Source organism: Schistocerca cancellata, chromosome 5, assembly GCF_023864275.1.
Source record: "Schistocerca cancellata isolate TAMUIC-IGC-003103 chromosome 5, iqSchCanc2.1, whole genome shotgun sequence".
Lineage (NCBI taxonomy): Eukaryota > Metazoa > Arthropoda > Insecta > Orthoptera > Acrididae > Schistocerca > Schistocerca cancellata.
In genome coordinates, this window is record NC_064630.1 from 48843738 (window position 1) to 48863447 (window position 19710).

The 19710-nt window shown below is 41.5% G+C and overlaps 1 protein-coding gene across 1 annotated transcript in view; it reads right to left on the reverse strand.

Moving 5' to 3' along the window:
* Positions 1 to 19710, reverse strand: part of LOC126188360 (nitric oxide synthase, salivary gland-like) — a 162612-nt gene that overhangs the window by 98637 nt on the left and 44265 nt on the right. Inside the window, exons 12-13 of the mRNA XM_049929959.1 lie at positions 14225 to 14329; positions 13738 to 13832 (exon numbers count right to left, since the gene is read on the reverse strand). Of these exons, the coding sequence (XP_049785916.1) occupies positions 13738 to 13832; positions 14225 to 14329 (200 nt within the window). The remainder of the gene's footprint in view (positions 1 to 13737; positions 13833 to 14224; positions 14330 to 19710) is intronic.

Genomic DNA, 19710 nt, shown 5'->3' on the forward strand with positions numbered 1-19710 from the left:
TCAATTAAATTCAATATTTTTTCTGTTACCCAAGGATTTCTACTAGCCCTTGTCTTTTTACCTACTTAATCCTCTGCTGCCTTCACTACTTCATCCGTCAGAACTACCCATTCTTCTTCTACTGTATTTCTTTCCCCCATTCCTGTCAATTGTTCCCTTATACTCTCCCTGAAACTCTGTACAACCTCTGGTTTAGTCAGTTTATCCAGGTCCCATCTCCTTAAATTCCCACCTTTTTGCAGTTTCTTCAGTTTTATTCTACAGTTCATAACCAATAGATTGTGGTCAGAGTCTACATCTGCCCCTGGAAATGTCTTACAATTTTAAACCTGGTTCCTAAATCTCTGTCTTACCATTATATAATCTGTCTGATATCTTCTAGTATCTCCACGATTCTTCCACATGTACAACCTTCTTTTATGATTCTTGAACCAAGTGTTAGCTATGATTAAGTTATGCTCTGTGCAAAATTCTACCAGACGGCTTCCTCTTTCATTTCTCTCCCCCAATCCATATTCACCCACTATGTTTCCTTCTCTCTCCCTTTTCCTACTCTCGAATTCCAGTCACCCATGACTATTAAATTTTCGTCTCCCTTGACTACCTGAATATTTTCTTTTATCTCATCATACATTTCATCAATTTCTTCATCATCTGCAGAGCTAGTTGGCATATAAACTTGTACTACTTTAGTAGGCATGAGCTTTGTGCCTATCTTGGCCACAATAATGCGTTCACTATGCTGTTGGTAGTAGCTTACCCGCACTCCAATTTTTTATTCATTATTAAACCTACTCCTGCATTACCCCTATTTGATTTTGTATTTATAACCCTGTATTCACCTGACCAAAAGTCTTGTTCCTCCTGCCACCGAACTTCACTAACTCCCACTATATCTAACTTTAACCTATCCATTTCCCTTTTTAAATTTTCTAACCTACCTGCCCGATTAAGGGATCTGATATTCCACGCTCTGATCTGTAGAACGCCAGTTTTCTTTCTCCTGATAACGACATCCTCTTGAGTAGTCCCTGCCCGGAGATCCGAATGAGGGACTATTTTACCTCCGGAATATTTTACCCAAGAGGATGCCATCATCATTTAATCATACAGTAAAGCTGCATGCCCTCGGGAAAAATTACGGCCGTAGTTTCCCCTTGCTTTCAGCCGTTCGCAGTACCAGCACAGCAAGGCCGTTTTGGTTATTGTTACAAGGCCAGATCAGTCAATCATCCAGACTGTTGCCCTTGCAAGTACTGAAAGGGCTGCTGGCCCTCTTCAGGAACCACATGTTTGTCTGGCCTCTCAACAGATACCCCTCCATTGTGATTGCACCTACGGTACGGCCATCTCTATCGCTGAGATACGCAAGCCTCCCCACCAACGGCAAGGTCCATGGTTCATGGGGGTAGTATTAAAATTACATAATGATTGGACTGTTGATGGCTTGAATAAACTGCTAAAGAAACATCCAATAATAATGCATACAGCAAGTTGGTTGCAGAGTGGACGTAGTGTGACTCAACCACTGCTGAACAAATAAACGTCAAGTCAGTTTAAGAAAGAAACAATAATGCATGTATGAAATGCCACACATAGAAAGAAATGTAGGACAGGCTAGTGTCTATTTATGAACAAAAATATGGTACCAGTGTTTACATCTTACTGCAGCAGTGGTATTGTTTGTAGAAGAAACCAACTGATAACGCAGGGACACATATTGCCAGAATTGAGGGTCTTACACATCAGTTACAGATTCTAGTTGAGCAAATACCTGTGCAGATAATTGTTACAAAAAACTGTCATGACTCTACCAGGAGCATACAACTATTTTGTTCAAATGGCTCTGAGCACTATGGGACTTAACATCTATGGTCATCAGTCCCCTAGAACTTAGAACTACTTAAACCTAACTAACCTAAGGACAGCACACAACACCCAGCCATCACGAGGCAGAGAAAATCCCTGACCCTGCTGGGAATTGAACCTGGGAACAACTATTTTGTCAGTGTGTGGGAATCTGTGTAGGCAAATGAATGATCACTTAGCAGTCTGATTTCCGGACTTGCTGTAGAGAAAGGAGAATGAACACAAGTGATAAAAGTGAAATTTTAGCATATGCAGCAAGTAACAGATGAATAAAAACTATGGTAAAAACCTTAGCATTTTGCAGAGTCAGGTACTTGTCACTATTTTCATAATGTGGGTCAATGGATTCATGACTGCAAAAAGCAAAAATCTGTAACTGCAAATCAGTCTTCTACCAATGGAGAAGCTCTCCAGAGACAGCTGGAGAAGCATAGTACATGGATTCAGGAGCAACTGATCACACCTTGAATCAATATTCTTGGTTCACAAACTATGAATAATTTCCAGAGGCACATCCTTTTCATATCGTTGGTGGAAAATATATTTCTGTTATTGGACATGGAGACATTAATATTCTAGCCAAAAGTGAAAAGTAATGAAAAGAGAAGCATATCAGCAAGATTTTGTGTGTTCCAGAGTTAACTGACTGACTGTTGTCCTAGGGTGCAACTGTCAGTAAAGGCATGGCACATCAGTCTGACAATAAAACGTGTAAATTTTGAAAGGGTGAAAGTGTTTTTGCAGTAGGAGGGAAACATGACAAACAGTTAAAATTAAATTTAAGGTTATGTCAAATAATGAGTATAGTGCAAATGTTGCTGCTAGTGAAACTCTCATTTTGTGGCACAAGAGAATTTCGCATCAGTATGTCATGCAAGCTAAACAAGTGTTGTCAGTTGCCAAGATAAATTCTCAAGATCAGTAAGATATGTAAACTGTTATTTCCATCCAGTGATACCAAATAAAAACAGATAGGTGAGCTTTATGCATTCAGATATGTGTGGGGAAAAAACCAAGAAGATAACCTTCAGATCATTCCTGTACTGAAAAATTCTGGAGAATTCTGTGAAGAGAGAGACAGAGACAGAAATGTACATTCTGATGATGTCAGTGAACAGGGAGCAGTAGCAGATGAAGTAGTTCAATTTAATAGCAAGTATCAGTTAAGAGATGGCAGATCATTAAGATTGCCAGCAAGATGTGAGAATCATGTATCCATTTTAGATACTGTTAATCCATGAACATACAACAAAGCAATTAATTAAGTTTGCTGAGGTAGAAAAATGGAAAAATGCAATGAATTACTTCATTGAATGTTATCAAAACCTGGGCATTACTGGATCCAACAGCACTTCAACAGCTTAATGATAACTGCTTGCTGTTCAAAATCAAGTATTCTGTTACTGATGATGCTCCACATTTCAAGGCAGGACTTGTGGCTAGAGTTTTCAAGCAAGTTGCAGACACAGATTATCTTAGCTTGTAGGTCAGTGACTAGATTTGACTCAGTTCAGATAGTCGTATCCATTGCAACCTTCAGGAAGATGTGTCATGAACAATTTGTCATCTGAACTGTTTTTCTTTGTGGAAAAATGCTAGTTACAAAATGACAACTGCACTATAGACTGTGTAAACGTACAAAGCACAGATACTAAAATGAGAGTCTGCACCTCTAGAATTCTAACACCGAATTCTGGACTATCAACAAACCAACTCCCAGTCCAATTCAAACCATAGCTGCACTCATGTAACAGACTGAAGAGAGTTGCAAGAATCATAAATATTTTCATCTTTATCCACAATAAAAGTGAAACAGAGAGGAGATACCAAGCACATAAATCTGTTATAACCAATCACTACCATGTTTCCAGTAAAAAAGTATACCTTATGCTTGATTTTGTAAAGTAGACTGCAATGATTTGATTTTTTATTTAGTCCTGTAGCTTACATACAATACAAATAATATAGCACAAGTCAAGTGAAAGAATACAGTATTACCTGTACTGTTTAGATACACATGATTTAGTGTGACCATAGCCTATGTTCTTCAATATGCAATAAGAACTGACAGATGGCAAGTGGTAGCACTGACAGTGAAGGGGTATATAACGCATGTCAGGGAATGCGAAAAATAGTGCAGTCATTTTTGTAAAGCAGAAATGGAGCAATTTGTCTGATGCCTAATAGGACATGATCATTGGCTGTCAGGCCAAGGGCAGAAGCGTTTCAGAAATGGATGAGTTCATAAACTGTTCATGTGCCACCTTAGTTAAAGTATACAATGTATGGCAAAGTGGTGCAATCCAAACACAGCACGATGGACCATAGATGACAGGAGTGAATGATGGCTGCAGGGATGTGTGTAGGCAAAGAGATGTGCAACTGTTGAGCACACATCAACCAAGGGGCTATCAATATTGTCTCTTTAATCACTGTTCAACAAACATTGGTCCACTTCCGTAGCAGGCACCTGATTTGTGCACCCATGCTGACTGCTTTTCATCAGTGATGAAGGCTCGAATTTGCATGACAATACTGCAGCTGGACATACATTGAGTGGTGACAGGTGGTGATGGCAGATGGCCATTAAAAGCGAACAACCTGGTATAATAGACGGAAGGGTCCAGGCTGGAGGAGGGAGCATTGTAATCTGGAGATTGTTTTCTTGGAATTCTCTAGGTGATCTCATAATTCTGAAAGGCAAAATGGATCAAAAACTAAGCAGGTATCCTTTGGGCCCATGTCCATTGCTATATCTGCATCTACATGGATACTCTGCAAATCACATTTAAGTGCCTGCCAGAGGGTTCATCGAACCACCTTCACAATCCTCTATTATTCCAATCTCGTATAGCACGCGGAAAGAACGAACAGCTGTATTGTTCCGTACGAGCTCTGCTTTCCCTTATTTTATCGTGGTGATCGATTCTCCCTATGTATGCTGGTATCAACAAAATATTTTCACATTCGAAGGAGAAAGTTGGTGATTGGAATTTCGTGAGAAGGTTCCGTCGCAACGAAAAATGCCTTCCTTTAATGATGTCCAGCCCAAATCCTGTATCATTTCTGTAACACTCTCTCCCACATTTTGCGATAATACAAAGCGTGCTGCTCTTCTTTGAACTTTTTTAATGTACTCCATCAGTCCTATCTGGTAAGGATCCCACACCGCGCAGCAGTATTCTAAAAAGAGGACGGACAAGCATCTGTTACATTTTCGAAGTGTCCTGCCAATAAAATGTAGTCTTTGATTAGCCTTCCCCACAACATTTTCTAGGTGTTCCTTCCAATTTAAGTTGTTCGTAATTGTAATACCTAGGTATTTAGTTGAATTTACAGCTTTTAGATTAGACTGATTTATCGTGTAACCGAAGTTTAACAAATTCCTTTTAGCACTCATGTGGATGACCTCACACTTTTCGTTATTTAGGGTCAACTGCCAATTTTCACGCCATTCAGATATCTGTTCTAAATCTTTTTGCAATTTGCTTTGATCTTCTGATGATTTTATTAGTCGATAAACGGCAGCGTTATCTGCAAACAACCTAAGATGGCTGCTTAGATTGTCTCCCAAATCGATTATATAGATAATGAACAGCAAAGGGCCTATAACACTACCTTGGGGAGCGCCAGAAATCACTTCTGTTTTACTCGATGACTTTCCGTCAGTTACTACGTACTGTGACCTCTCTGACAGGAAATCGCAAATCCAGTCACATAATTAAGACGATATTCCATAAGCACGCAATTTCACTACAAGCCGCTTGTGAGGTACAGTGTGAAAAGCCTTGAAAATCAAGAAATACGGAATCGATCCAAAATCCCTTGTCAATAGCACTCAACACTTCATGTGAATAAAGAGCTACTTTTTCTTCATAGGAACGATGTTTTCTAAACCGATGTTGGCTGTGTATCAGTAGACAGTTTTCTTCGAGGTAATTCATAATGTTTGAACACGATATATGTTCCAAGATCCTGTTGAATATCGACGTTAACGATACGGGCCTGTAATTTAGTAGATTACTCCTACCACCTTTCTTGAATTTTGGTGTGACCTATGCAGCTTTCCAGTTTTTAGGTACGGATCTTTCGTCGAGCGAACGGTTGTATATGATTGTTAAGTATGAAGCTAGTGCATCAGCATACTCCGAAAGGAACCTAATTGGTATACAGTCTGGACCAGAAGACTTGCTTCTATTAAGTGATTTAAGTTGCTTCACTACTCCGAGGATATTTGCTTCTATGTTACTCATGTTGGCAGCTGTACTCGATTCGAATTCTGGAATATTTACTTCGTCTTCCTTTGTGAAGGCATTTCGGAAGGCTGTGTTTAGTAACTTTGCTTTGGCAACACTGCCTTCGGTAGGATCTCCATTGCTATCGCGCAGAGAAGGCATTCATTGTTTCTTGCCGCTAACATATAAGCATCTTGCATTGAAGTCCGTGCTAAACTTCGAACTTCTGTAAAAGATCGCCAATCTTCGGGATTTTGCGTTTGATTAAATTTGGCATGTTTGTTTCGTTGTTTCTGCAACAGTGTTCTAACCCATTTTGTGTGCCAAGGAGGATCAGCTCCGTCGTTTGTTAATTTACTTGGTAAACATCTCTCAATTGTTGCCGATACTGTTTCTTTGAATTCAAGCCATGTCTGGTCTACACTTATATTATTAATTTGAAATGAGTGGAAATTGTCTTTCAGGAAGACGTTAAGTGAATTTTTATCTGCTTTGTTGAATAGGTATATTTTTCGCTTATTTTTGGAGCATTTTGGGATTACAATATTCAATTGTGCTACTACAACCCTGTTTTCACCAATCATTGTATCGGTTTTGATGCTCGTTAATAATTCAAGATTATTTATTTGCCAAGAGGTCAAGTGTGTTTTCACGACCGTTTACTATTCGCGTGGGCTCATGAACTAAATGCTTGAAATAATTTTCACAGAATGCGTTTAGCACAATTTCGGATGATATTTTACGCGTACCTCCGGAATTAAACATGTATTTTCGCCAACATATCGGCGGTAAATTAGTCACCACCAACTACACTCCTGGAAATGGAAAAAAGAACACATTGAAACCGGTGTGTCAGACCCACCATACTTGCTCCGTACACTGCGAGAGGGCTGTACAAGCAATGATCACACGCACGGCACAGCGGACACACCAGGAACCGCGGTGTTGGCCGTCGAATGGCGCTAGCTGCGCAGCATTTGTGCACCGCCGCCGTCAGTGTCAGCCAGTTTGCCGTGGCATACGGAGCTCCATCGCAGTCTTTAACACTGGTAGCATGCCGCGACAGCGTGGACGTGAACCGTATGTGCAGTTGACGGACTTTGAGCGAGGGCGTATAGTGGGCATGCGGGAGGCCGGGTGGACGTACCGCCGAATTGCTCAACACGTGGGGCGTGAGGTCTCCACAGTACATCGATGTTGTCGCCAGTGGTCGGCGGAAGGTGCACGTGCCCGTCGACCTGGGACCGGACCGCAGCGACGCACGGATGCACGCCAAGACCGCAGGATCCTACGCAGTGCCGTAGGGGACCGCACCGCCACTTCCCAGCAAATTAGGGACACTGTTGCTCCTGGGGTATCGGCGAAGACCATTCGCAACCGTCTCCATGAGGCTGGGCTACGGTCCCGCACACCGTTAGGCCGTCTTCCGCTCACGCCCCAACATCGTGCAGCCCGCCTCCAGTGGTGTCGCGACAGGCGTGAATGGAGGGACGAATGGAGACGTGTCGTCTTCAGCGATGAGAGTCGCTTCTGCCTTGGTGCCAATGATGGTCGTATGCGTGTTTGGCGCCATGCAGGTGAGCGCCACAATCAGGACTGCATACGACCGAGGCACACAGGGCCAACACCCGGCATCATGGTGTGCGGAGCGATCTCCTACACTGGCCGTACACCACTGGTGATCGTCGAGGGGACACTGAATAGTGCACGGTACATCCAAACCGTCATCGAACCCATCGTTCTACCATTCCTAGACCGGCAAGGGAACTTGCTGTTCCAACAGAACAATGCACGTCCGCATGTATCCCGTGCCACCCAACGTGCTCTAGAAGGTGTAAGTCAACTACCCTGGCCAGCAAGATCTCCGGATCTGTCCCCCATTGAGCATGTTTGGGACTGGATGAAGCGTCGTCTCACGCGGTCTGCACGTCCAGCACTAACGCTGGTCCAACTGAGGCGCCAGGTGGAAATGGCATGGCAAGCCGTTCCACAGGACTACATCCAGCATCTCTACGATTGTCTCCATGGGAGAATAGCAGCTTGCATTGCTGCGAAAGGTGGATATACACTGTACTAGTGCCGACATTGTGCATGCTCTGTTGCCTGTGTCTATGTGCCTGTGGTTCTGTCAGTGTGATCATGTGATGTATCTGACCCCAGGAATGTGTCAATAAAGTTTCCCCTTCCTGGAACAATGAATTCACGGTGTTCTTATTTCAATTTCCAGGAGTGTATTATGGTATGACTCGGGTACGTGTTTGAAATCAAACTCAAGTTTTCTTTGAACCTTTCAGCAACTGTATCATCTGAATTGGAAGGTCGGTAAAAGGACCCTATTATTATTTTATTCCGGTTGCCAACAATGACCTCTGCCCATACTAACTCACAGGAAGAAGTTAGACTACTTCTGACAGCAATAAACACGCCACCGCCAACCGTGTTTAGCCTATCCTTCCGGAACACCGTTACGTTAGGTTCTCCGCAAAAATTTCGGCTGAGCTTATCTCCGGATGTAGCCAGCTTCCAGTGCCTATAACGATTTGAGCATCAGCGCTTTCTATTAGCGCTTGGAACTCAGATACTTTCTCAACACAGTTACGACAATTTACAACTGTTATACCAGTGGTTCCTGTATCTACGTTCTTCCTGTGTTCGGCCGTCACCCTCTGTGACTGGAGCGCTTCTTGTGTTTTCTTGAGACCCTTTAACCTAAATTTCGCCCAGTCCACGCCACACAGCCCCTGCTACCCGTGTATCTGCCTCCCACGTACTGTGAACACCTGACCTATGCAGCAGAACCCGAAACCCAACCACCCTCTGGTGCAAGTCGAGGAATCTGCACCCTACACGGTCGCAGAACCGCCTAAGCCTCTGATTCAGACCCTCCACTAAGCTCTGTACCAGAGGTCCGCAATCGGTCCTGTCGACTACGCTGCAGATGGTCAGCTCTGCTTTCATCTTGCAAGCAAGCCTGGCAGCCTTTACCACTTCTGTTAGCCACTCAAAACCAGAGAGAATCTCTTCTGAACCAAAGTGACACACATCATTAGTACTGATGTGAGCAACCACCTGCAGTTGGCTGCACACTGTGCTCGTCATGGCATCTGGGAGGACCCTTTCCTCATCTGGAATGACTCCACCCGGTATGCACACAGAGAGCACATTGGTTTTCTTTCCCTTCTTGTCAGCCAAGTCCCTTAGGGTCCCCATAACGCGCCTAACGTTGAGCTCCCAGCTACCAATAATCCCACCCTCTGTGATTGTCCAGATCTTGCAGGCTGAGTGGTTTTCTCTGAAACAGGAGAGGCCACAGCATTTGGCTCAGCGACAGTGTCACTCACAGACAGCACCAGGAACCTGTTTGTCAGCAAACAGGGAGGTCTTACGTGCAGCTGCCTGGGAAGTTTTTCGCCACCTGCTTCACTCCGGGGCGACCTCCCTCTCGACCACAGGTGAGGGGTCAACCTCAGTGCAAGCCGTAACTGGGTTGGCCACTGGTGAGGACCAATCGGAGGACTCGGACCTGCTGGATATCCGTTGTATCCCCACGGCCGGCCCACAACAGTGGTGCCCATCCACTGCAGCCTCAAGCTGTGTAACTGAAGCCATCGCAGCCTGAAGCTGAGAGCGACGTGTTACCAACTTGGCTCGCATATGGACACAACAGTCGCAGTCCCTGTCCGTACTAAAGATCTTGGAAAACTAAACTATGCAGATAAATGGACTATCGGTGCCTGCTGCCCAACTCTACTGTAGACCCTGACGAAAGAGCAGGAACTGTGTCTAATAATACGCAGATATTCAAAAACATAATTACCGAAGCACTCACGTGAAACTACATACAGTTTGTTTTTCCTTGGCATGATGGCATTTACCATCAGGACAGTGTGATGTGTCACAATGTGGAGTAAAAGTGCATGGTTGGAAGAGCACAAAGATGAGTTTAACATACTGCCTAGCCACCAGACTCTCCAGATTTAAACCCAGTTCAGAATCTTTGCGACCACCTTGATCAACCTGTTCATGCCATGGAAACCTAGCTTAGGTGGCCACGGTACTGAGGTTGGCATGGCTCTACATCCATGTTGGTATCTTCCAGAACCTCATTGATTCTCTTCCTGCAGGTCTTGCAGTGGGCTGCACTGCAGAAGGTGGTTATTCGGGCTTGTGACAGGTGTCCACATTAATGTGAGTTGACAGTGAGTGTATTTTAGACCTTACAGCTTCAAACAGGCCTGATCCTATCAGTGGTGTCAATACAGAGGCAGGGATTAGTGATCACGGTGTGATAGCAAATAGTGGTTACTAAAGTTAATGATCTATCAAGAAGGCAAGGGGAGTATTTATGCTGGGAAAAACAATTATTGTGAACCTATAGCACGGCACAAAGTCCCAAGGGATTGGAAGAACGTGCAGGTAACTCCTGCATATAAGAAGGACCAAAAAACGGATTCACAAAATTGCAGACCAATATCGTTACCGTTAGTTTGCTGCAGAATTCTTGAGCATATTCCAAGTTCTAATGAAATACATTTCCTTAAGACAGAAATGCCCCTGCCCACAACTTAACATAAATTTAGAAAGCATCGTTTGTGTGAAATTCAGCTTCTTTTCTCATATCATATCCTGTTAACCATGGATGAAGGTCAACAGGCAGATTCCATATTTCTAGATTTTTGGAGAGGTGCCCCACTGCAGACTTGATGAAGGTCCAGGCATACAGATTAAGTTTCCAGATGTGTGAGTGGCTTGAATATCTTCCAAATGATTGAACACAGTACACTGTCCATGATGTAAAGCTACATGAAATGGAATGGACATGTAAGGACAATAGTAGGAAAGGTGCAGACCAACATCAGTTTATTGACAGAATTTTAGGAAGTGAATCTCATTTATAAAGGAGGCTCTGTATAGATCTGTATATGATCCATTCGTGAGTACAGCTCAGGCGTTCAGGATGCCCACCAGGTCGGATTGAAGAAAGACACCAAAGCAGTTCAGTGCTGCTACATCTGTTACCAGTAGGTTTGATGAACACATGAGTGTTACGGAAATGTTTCATGAACTCCAATGGAACCTATGGAGGGAAGACAACGTTCTTTTATGTAGCACTATTGAGAAAATTTAGGAACAGGAAGGAAATGACTTGTAATGGTACAATATAACCACAGCCATGTACCATACCCAGTGCCCCGGGTAATATGTATGTAGATGTAGAAAAGTGCTTTACAGTTTTCACTCTGGAAAGGTACATCTCCCTGTTGGTAATAAACAAGGTAACAGTATCCCAGTGATTGAAGTGGTCACACTACTATTCCATAGTCAAATGTTTTTTTTTTATATATGAGGGTGGTACAAAAGTTTGTAGTGCGTTTGTTTTGCGTGGTGGTATTCCCCTGTTGCTATGGGTTTATGTTTCGATTGTCAGTTTTTATTTGTAGCTCACTGCTGTTGTTTGAGTTTACATATTATTTTATCATTTGGAGGTAGCAAGTGGAGCAGTGAACAATAGAAAATGGAGAAATCAAATCATTTCCAACATATTCTTCTGTTTGAGTTCAGTAGAGGGGTGACAGCAGCGGAGCAAACCAGAAACATTTGTGCCATGTATAGGAATAATTACATTGGACAGAGCACGGCGAGAAAATGGTTGTCTCATTTTAAGGAGCATAATTTTGACGTTAGTGACTCTGCACATTCAGGAAGATCTTCGCGGATTGATGAAAATTGTTTAAACACGTTAATCCGCAACGATCCACGTCAGTATACTCGAGAACTGGCAGATATGATGAACTATGATCATTCCACCATTGTGCAACATTTGCATGCAATGGGGATGGTTCAAAAATTGGGTGAATAGGTATGGCATAGTCTAAGCCAAAATAAAAAAAATCTGTGGGTGGCCATAGGTGCATCTCTGTTTGCAACTGGCTCATGAACAACAACGAGTTTTCGTATCCTGTTGATGAGAAATGGTGTCGTTATGCTAACATAATGAACAGAAAGGAATGGTTTACCCCAAACAAATCAGCAACTCCCCGTACACCATCCACGAAACATAATGGTATGCAACTGGTGGAACAGTGGCAGTGTGGTGTAGAGCTTCTCCGAGATGTAACGATCGATACTGACATTTATTGTCAACAATAGAGATGTCCCGCAGACACAATCGAACAGCAACGACCAGGAAGACTGTGTGAAGTTATGTCCACATTCTGCTCGACTGACAAAAAACACTATACATGATTGGATTGGGAAGTCATTCCTCACCCACCTTATTCACCTGATCCTGCACCCTGAAATTTTCATCTTTTCCACTCTCTATCAAATGGTACTGGGATACTCTGTTTCAAATTCTGAAGGTGGAGGTGTAAAATACAGGCAGCGAAAGGTATCTGCAATTATCACAGAAACCGGATGGCAGTTATAAGAGTCGAGGGATACAAAAGGGAAGAAGTGATTGACATGGGAATGAGACAGGATTGTAGCCTATCCTTGATGTTATTCAACCTGTATATTGAGTAAGCAGTAAAGGAAACGAAAGAAAAATTTGGATTAGGAATTAAAATTCATGGAGATGGCATTGTAGTTCTGTCAGGGACAGCAAAAGGTCTGGAAGAGCAGTAGAACGGAATGGACCTTACCTTGAAAGGAGTATATAAAATGAACACAAAAAAAAGCAAAATGGGGGTAATGGAATGTAGTTGAATTAAATCAGGTGATGCTGGGGGAGCTATATTAGGAAATGAGACATTTAACGTAGTAGATGAATTTTGGTATTTGGGAAGCAAAATAGCTGATGGTGGACAAAGTAGAGAGGATATAAAATGTAGACTGGCAATCGCAAGGAAAGCATTTCTGAAGAAGAGAAATTTGTTAAGATCGAGTATAGATTTCTGAATGGAATTGGGGAGAAGGGGAATTTGTGGCACACCTTGACTAGAAGAAGGGCTCGGTTGGTAGGACATGTTCTAAGGCATCAAGGGCTCACAAATTTAGTATTGGAGGGAAGTGTGGAGGATAAAAGTTGTAGAGGGAGACCAAGAGATGAATACACTAAGCAGATTCAGAATGATGTAGGCTACAGTAGTTACACAGAGATGAAGAGGCTTGCACAAGACAGAGTAGCATGGAGAGCGCATCAAACCAGTCTCTGAACTGAAGACAGCAACAGAAACATCAAATTACCTTCAACGAGCTTCGTTTCCAGAAGAAAATGCACTCCAAACGTGGCTCGAAGAGTTCTTTGCCCAAAACCACGTGTTTTCTACAGTCGTGGACTCTAAAAGTTATCGCAGCATTGGCAGACCATTGTAAATAGTGAAGGAAGATATAGTATTGCTGACTAAAGGCTCTGTTACACATATGGAAAAATGCAACAAACTTACATATTGACTGAATATATCAAGCTGACACTGTGTGTCTTACATGCCGGACCTATGTCAAGAAGTGACTGCTTTTCTTTAATTATATAATACACTCAACTGTCTCCTAAAACATGGTAGTAGCAATTTTGAAATCACTAAAATACTGCTAGTTCTTTTGATATATGTAACCTGTAAATATGAAAGCTTTATGTAGGAGTGCAACTAGTATGTTGTGCTGTTTATGCATTTTAACCATTTCAACTTACCTGAATGTGTCCGAGCATTCATAAATTTCTTTATTTGTTGAGTTTTCTGAGATGTCTTCCATTTTCTTCATTGCACAAAGATCGTGAATGAATCTCTGAAAATTGAGATGTTTGTAACTTAGCATTTACAGTTACATATTCATTTTATTTATTTCTTATTTATTTATCTGCAGTAAGAAGGTGAAGCCAAGATTTTGGTGTAAAAGCTCATTGTTATGTTGTTTCGTAAATACATTTTAAAATCATTTAACAATGAAATTCTGTTGGTGTTAGCGCTCACAGTATCTCTGTTACCAGTTTATCTCACAGAAATAGATAATAACGTTAACTGTTGTCTAAAAAGAGAGACCAAGCAGAAATTAAATCTGAAAAAGACATGCAGAAAAGCAGACATTAATTCCACTCTATAAGAACTCCATTTACTCAGTACATGAACATTCATGCAGCTTATGAGAAACATTTAGTGACCACATGCAGATAGTCTTACCTTTCCATTCTCTGGTGGATCGCCATTGCCGAATGTTGAAGTTACAATGAGTATTAACGTCTCTTGCTCAATATTGTTCATGTCGTAGTCATCCATGCAGCATACCTATCAATAGGCGAAAAACCAACATGTCACAGCTATAGAGGTGCACCGAAGAACAACGTGTATGACAGATTTTTAGATGTATACCGCTAGAGTATGAAAAGATAAATATAAAAGCTACATACTTAGTTCTTGTACAGTAGTTAAGCATGACTATTCTGTATGGGTTGTGCTCCTTACGATAACAATCAAGATTGGATACTCTATGTAAATATAAAAATTGTTGACGAAAGGCATGTTAATAATACAGTTGCATGCTACATGATTATAAATGGCCTTTGTGGATCTCCCAATGAAGAGTATCACCTCATAAATGGAAACTAATGTCACTTCCACATATTAGGAAAACAGTTGTACATAATAAACGTCTGCAATAATTAATCTGGTGTTTGTTTGGAGACATTTTTATAGTATTTCAATCCATGTTCATTGTCACCATGTGATAGTATTAAACCAATAACATAGAAATAATTTCATCGTGCTGTTATGTGTCCTGTACGATGGAAAACCTCAAATATACAGCTTTTAGAAGACTTTGAGCTAAACACCCTGCCTGCCTCCCCCCCTCCCCCAAAATGAACCATGGACCTTGCCAAGGTGGGTTAGCTAGTGTGTCTCAACAGTACAAATAGCAAAGTTAACTGTGGAGAAGCCAAACAAAACTTATAGATCCTGAAAAGAGGCAGTCTGCATGTTTGACTGATGGTGGCATGTTATACCCCTTAAACAGGAAGGGAAGTAGAGTTTAAAAAGAGAAATGGATAGGGTGAAGTCAGACATGATGAGAATTAGTTAAGTGCAGTACCAGGAAGACAAGGACATCTGGTTGAATGAGTACAGAGTTACCAATACAAAATCAAATAGGGGCAGTGCAACAGAGAAATAACAATGAATAAGAAAATAGGAATGTAGGTAAGCTACTATGAACGACATAGTGCACACATTATCATAGTCAAGATAGGCATGAAGCCAATAACCACCATAGTAGTACAAACTTATGTGCCAATGGGAATTGAAACAATGTATTATGAGATAAAAAATTTATCCAGATAATTAATCCAAATGAAAATTTATGTGAAGGGGGACAGGAATTCAGTAGTTGGAAAAGGAAGAGAAGATAAAATAGTAGTAGAATATGGACCGGAGGAAAGGAATAACAGAGGAAGTCACCTTGTAGTATTTTGCATGGAGCATAATTTAATCATCACTAACGCTTGGTTTAGGTTTATGTAAGAAGATAGTCCTCCCCCCATGAACCATGGACCTTGCCATTGGCGGGGAGGCTTGTGTGCCTCAGCAATACAGATGACCGTGCCGAAGGTGCAACCACAACAGACGGGTATCTGTTGAGAAGCCAGACAAACATGTGGTTCCTGAAGAGGGGCAGCAGCCTTTTCAGTGCAGGGGCAACAGTCTGGATGATTGACTGATCTGACCTTGTAACACTAACCAAAACAGCCTTGCTGTGCTGGTACTGCAAACAGCTGAAAGCAAGGGGAAATTACAGCCGTCATTTTTCCCGAGGGCATGCAACTTTACTGTATGGTTAAATGATGATAGCGTCCTCTTGGTAAAATATTCCGGAGGTAAAATAGTACCCCATTCAGATCTCCAGCGGGGACTACTCAAGAGGACGTTGTTATCAGGAGAAAGAAAACTGGCATTCTACGGATTGGAGCATGGTATGTCAGATCCCTTAATCGGGCAGGTAGGTTAGAAAATTTAAAAAGGGAAATGGATAGGTTAAAGTTAGATATAGTGGGAATTAGTGCAGTTTGGTGGCAGGAGGAACAAGAGTTTTGGACAGGTGAATACAGGGTTATAAATACAAAATCAAATAGGGGTAATGCAGGAGTAGGTTTAATAATGAATAAAAAAATTGGAGTGCGGGTAAGCTACTACCAACAGCATAGTGAACGCATTATTGTGGCCAAGATAGACACGAAGCCCACGCCTAGTACAGTAGTACAAGTTTATATGCCAACTAGCTCTGCAGATGATGAAGAAATTGATGAAATGTGTGATGAGATAAAAGAAATTATTCAGGTAGTGAAAGGAGACGAAAATTAAATAGTCATGGGTGACTGGAAATCTAGAGTAGGAAAAGGGAGAGAAGGAGACATAGTAGATGAATATGGATTGGGGTAAGAAATGAAAGAGGAAGCCGTCTGGTAGAATTTTGCACAGAGCATAACTTAATCATAGCTAACACTTGGTTCAAGAATCATAAAAGAAGGTTGTATACATGGAAGCATCCTGCAGATACTAGAAGGTATCATATAGATTATATAATGGTAAGACAGAGATTTAGGAACCAGGTTTAAAATTGTAAGACATTTCCAGGGGCAGATGTGGACTCTGACCACGATCTATTGGTTATGAACTGTAGATTAAAACTGAATAAATTGCAAAAAGGTGAGAATTTAAGGAGATGGGAGCTGGATAAACTGACTAAACCAGAGGTTGTACAGAGTTTCAGGGTGAGCATAAGGAAACAATTGACAGGAATGGGGCACAGAAAGACAGTAGAAGAAGAATGGACAGCGCTGAGGGATGAAGTAGTGAAGGCAGCAGAGGATCAAGTAGGTAAAAAGGCAAGGCTAGTAGAAATCCTTGGGTAACAGAAGAAACATTGAATTTAATTGATGAAAGGAGAAAATATAAAAATGCAGTAAATGAAGCAGGCAAAAAGGAATACAAACGTCTCAAAAATGAGATCGACAGAAAGTGCAAAATGGCTAAGTCGGGATGGCTAGAGGAAAAATGTAAGGATGTAGATGCTTATCTCACTAAGGGTAAGATAGATACTGCGTACAGGAAAATTAAAGAGACCTTTGGAGAAAAGAGAACCACTTGTATGAATATCAAGAGCTCAGAGGGAAATCCAGTCCTAAGCAAAGAAGAGAAAGCAGAAAGGTGGAAGGAGTATATAGAGGGTCCATACAAGGGCAATATTCTTGAGGGCAATATTATGGAAATGGAAGAGGATGTAGATGAAGATGACATGGGAGATATGATACTGCGTGAAGAGTTTGACAGAGCACTGAAAGACCTGAGTCGAAACAAGGCCCCGGGACTATACAACATTCCATTAGAACTACTGACAGCCTTGGGAGAGCCAGTCCTGACATCTGGTGAGCAAGATGTATGAGACAGGCAAAATACCCTCAGACTTCGAGAAGAATATAATAATTATAATCCCCAAGAAAGCAGGTGTTGACAAATGTGAAAATTACCGAACTATCAGTTTAATAAGTCATAGCTGCAAAATACCATTGCGAATTCTTTACAGACGAATGGAAAAAGTGGTAGAAGCCGACCTCGGGGAAGATCAGTTTGGATCCCATAGAAATGTTGGAACACGTGAGGCAATATTGACCCTACGACTTACCATAGAATAAAGATTAATGAAAGGCAAACCTACGTTTCTAGCATTTGTAGATTTAAGAAAGCTTTTGATAATGTTGACTGGAATACTCTCTTTCAAATTCTGAAGGTGGTAGGGGTAAAATGCAGGGAGCGAAAGGCTATTTACAATTTGTACAGAAACCAGATGGCAGTTATAAAAGTCGAGGGACATGAAAGGGAAGCAGTGGTTGGGAAGGGAGTGAGACAGCGTTGTAGCCTCTCCCTGATGTTATTCAATCTGTATATTGAACAAGCAGTAAAGGAAACAAAACAAAAATTCGGAGTAGGTATTAAAATTCAGGAAGAAGAAATAAAAACTTTTAGGTTCGCCGATGACATTGTAATTCTGTCAGAGACAGCAAAGGACTTGGAAGAGCAGTTGAAGGGAATGGACAGTGTGTTGAAAGGAGGATATAAGATGAGCATCAACAAAAGCAATGGAATGTAGTCGAATTAAGTCGGGTGATACTGAGGGAATCAGATTAGGAAGTGAGACACTTGTAGTAGTAAATGAGTTTTGCTATTTGGGGAGCAAAATAACTGATGATGGTCGAAGTAGAGAGGATACAAAATGTAGACTGGCAATGGCAAGGAAAGCGTTTCTGAAGAAGAGAAATTTTTTAACATCGAGTATAGATTTAAGTGTCATGAAGTCGTTTCTGAAAGTATTTGTATGGAGTGTAGCCATGTATGGAAGTGAAACATGGACGTATAAATAGTTTGGAGAAGAAGAGAATAGAAGCTTTCGAAATGTGGTGCTACAGAAGAATGCTGAAGATTAGATGGGTAGATCATATAACTAATGAGGAGGTATTGAATAGAATTAGGGAGAAGATGAGCTTGTGGCACAACTTGACAAGAAGAAGGGGCCAGTTGGTAGGACATGTTCTGAGGCATCAAGGGATCACAAATTTAGCATTGGAGGGCAGCGTGGAGGGTAAAAAATCGTAGAGGGAGACCATGAGATGAATGCTCTAAGCAGATTCAGAAGGATGTAGGTTGCAGTAAGTACTGGGAGATGAAGAAGCTTGCACAGGATAGAGTAGCATGGAGAGCTGCATCAAACGAGTCTCAGGTCTGAAGACCACAACAACAACAACAAGATAGTATGCGTGGAGGAGACCTGGAGACGCTGGAAGGTTTAACACTGATTGTGTAATGGTAAGGCATAGAATTTTAAATTAGGTGTTAAACTGTAATACATTTCAAGGGACAGATGTGGACTCTCACCACAATTTTTTGATTATGCACTGAAATGTAAACTTAAGAAATAGCAGAAGGGTTCTAAATTAAGGACATGGGACCTGGATAAATTGAAAGAATCAATAATTATTCAGAGTTTGAGAGGGAGCATTAAGCAATTTTTTACTGAGGCAGTGGAAGGGAATGCAGTAGAAGACGAATGAATAGCTTTGAGACATTAAATTGTAGGGCAGCAGATGATCAAAGAGATACAGAGTCGAGACCTAGCCGAAATCCTTGAGTGGCACATGGAATATTGAATTTGACGAAAGAAGAAAATATAAAAATAAAGTGGGAAAAAACTGATACAGATGTCAAAAAATGAGACTGACAGAAAGTGCTAAATGGCTAGAGGACGAATGCAAGTCTGTAGAAGCATGCATATCTAGGGAAAATACATATTCTGAATCTCAGAAAATTAAAAAGATCTTGTGACAAAAAGAAGAACTACATGAATATCAAGTGTTCTGATGCCAAAGCACACAAGATGGAAGAGTGGAAACAATGGGTAGAGGGTCTATAAGGGGAACAAATTTTAAGACATTATTGTAGAACGAGAAAAGGAAGTAGATGAGATGAGACGAGAGATATGATAATTCGAGAAGAACTTGACAGAGCACTGAAGGATCTAGGTAGTAGACAACATTCCTTCAGAAAAGCAGAGAGAAGATGAAGGCAGCCAGTAGAAAATGCACACACACAAGGACAGGCGTCAGATGGAGAGCCAGGATGGG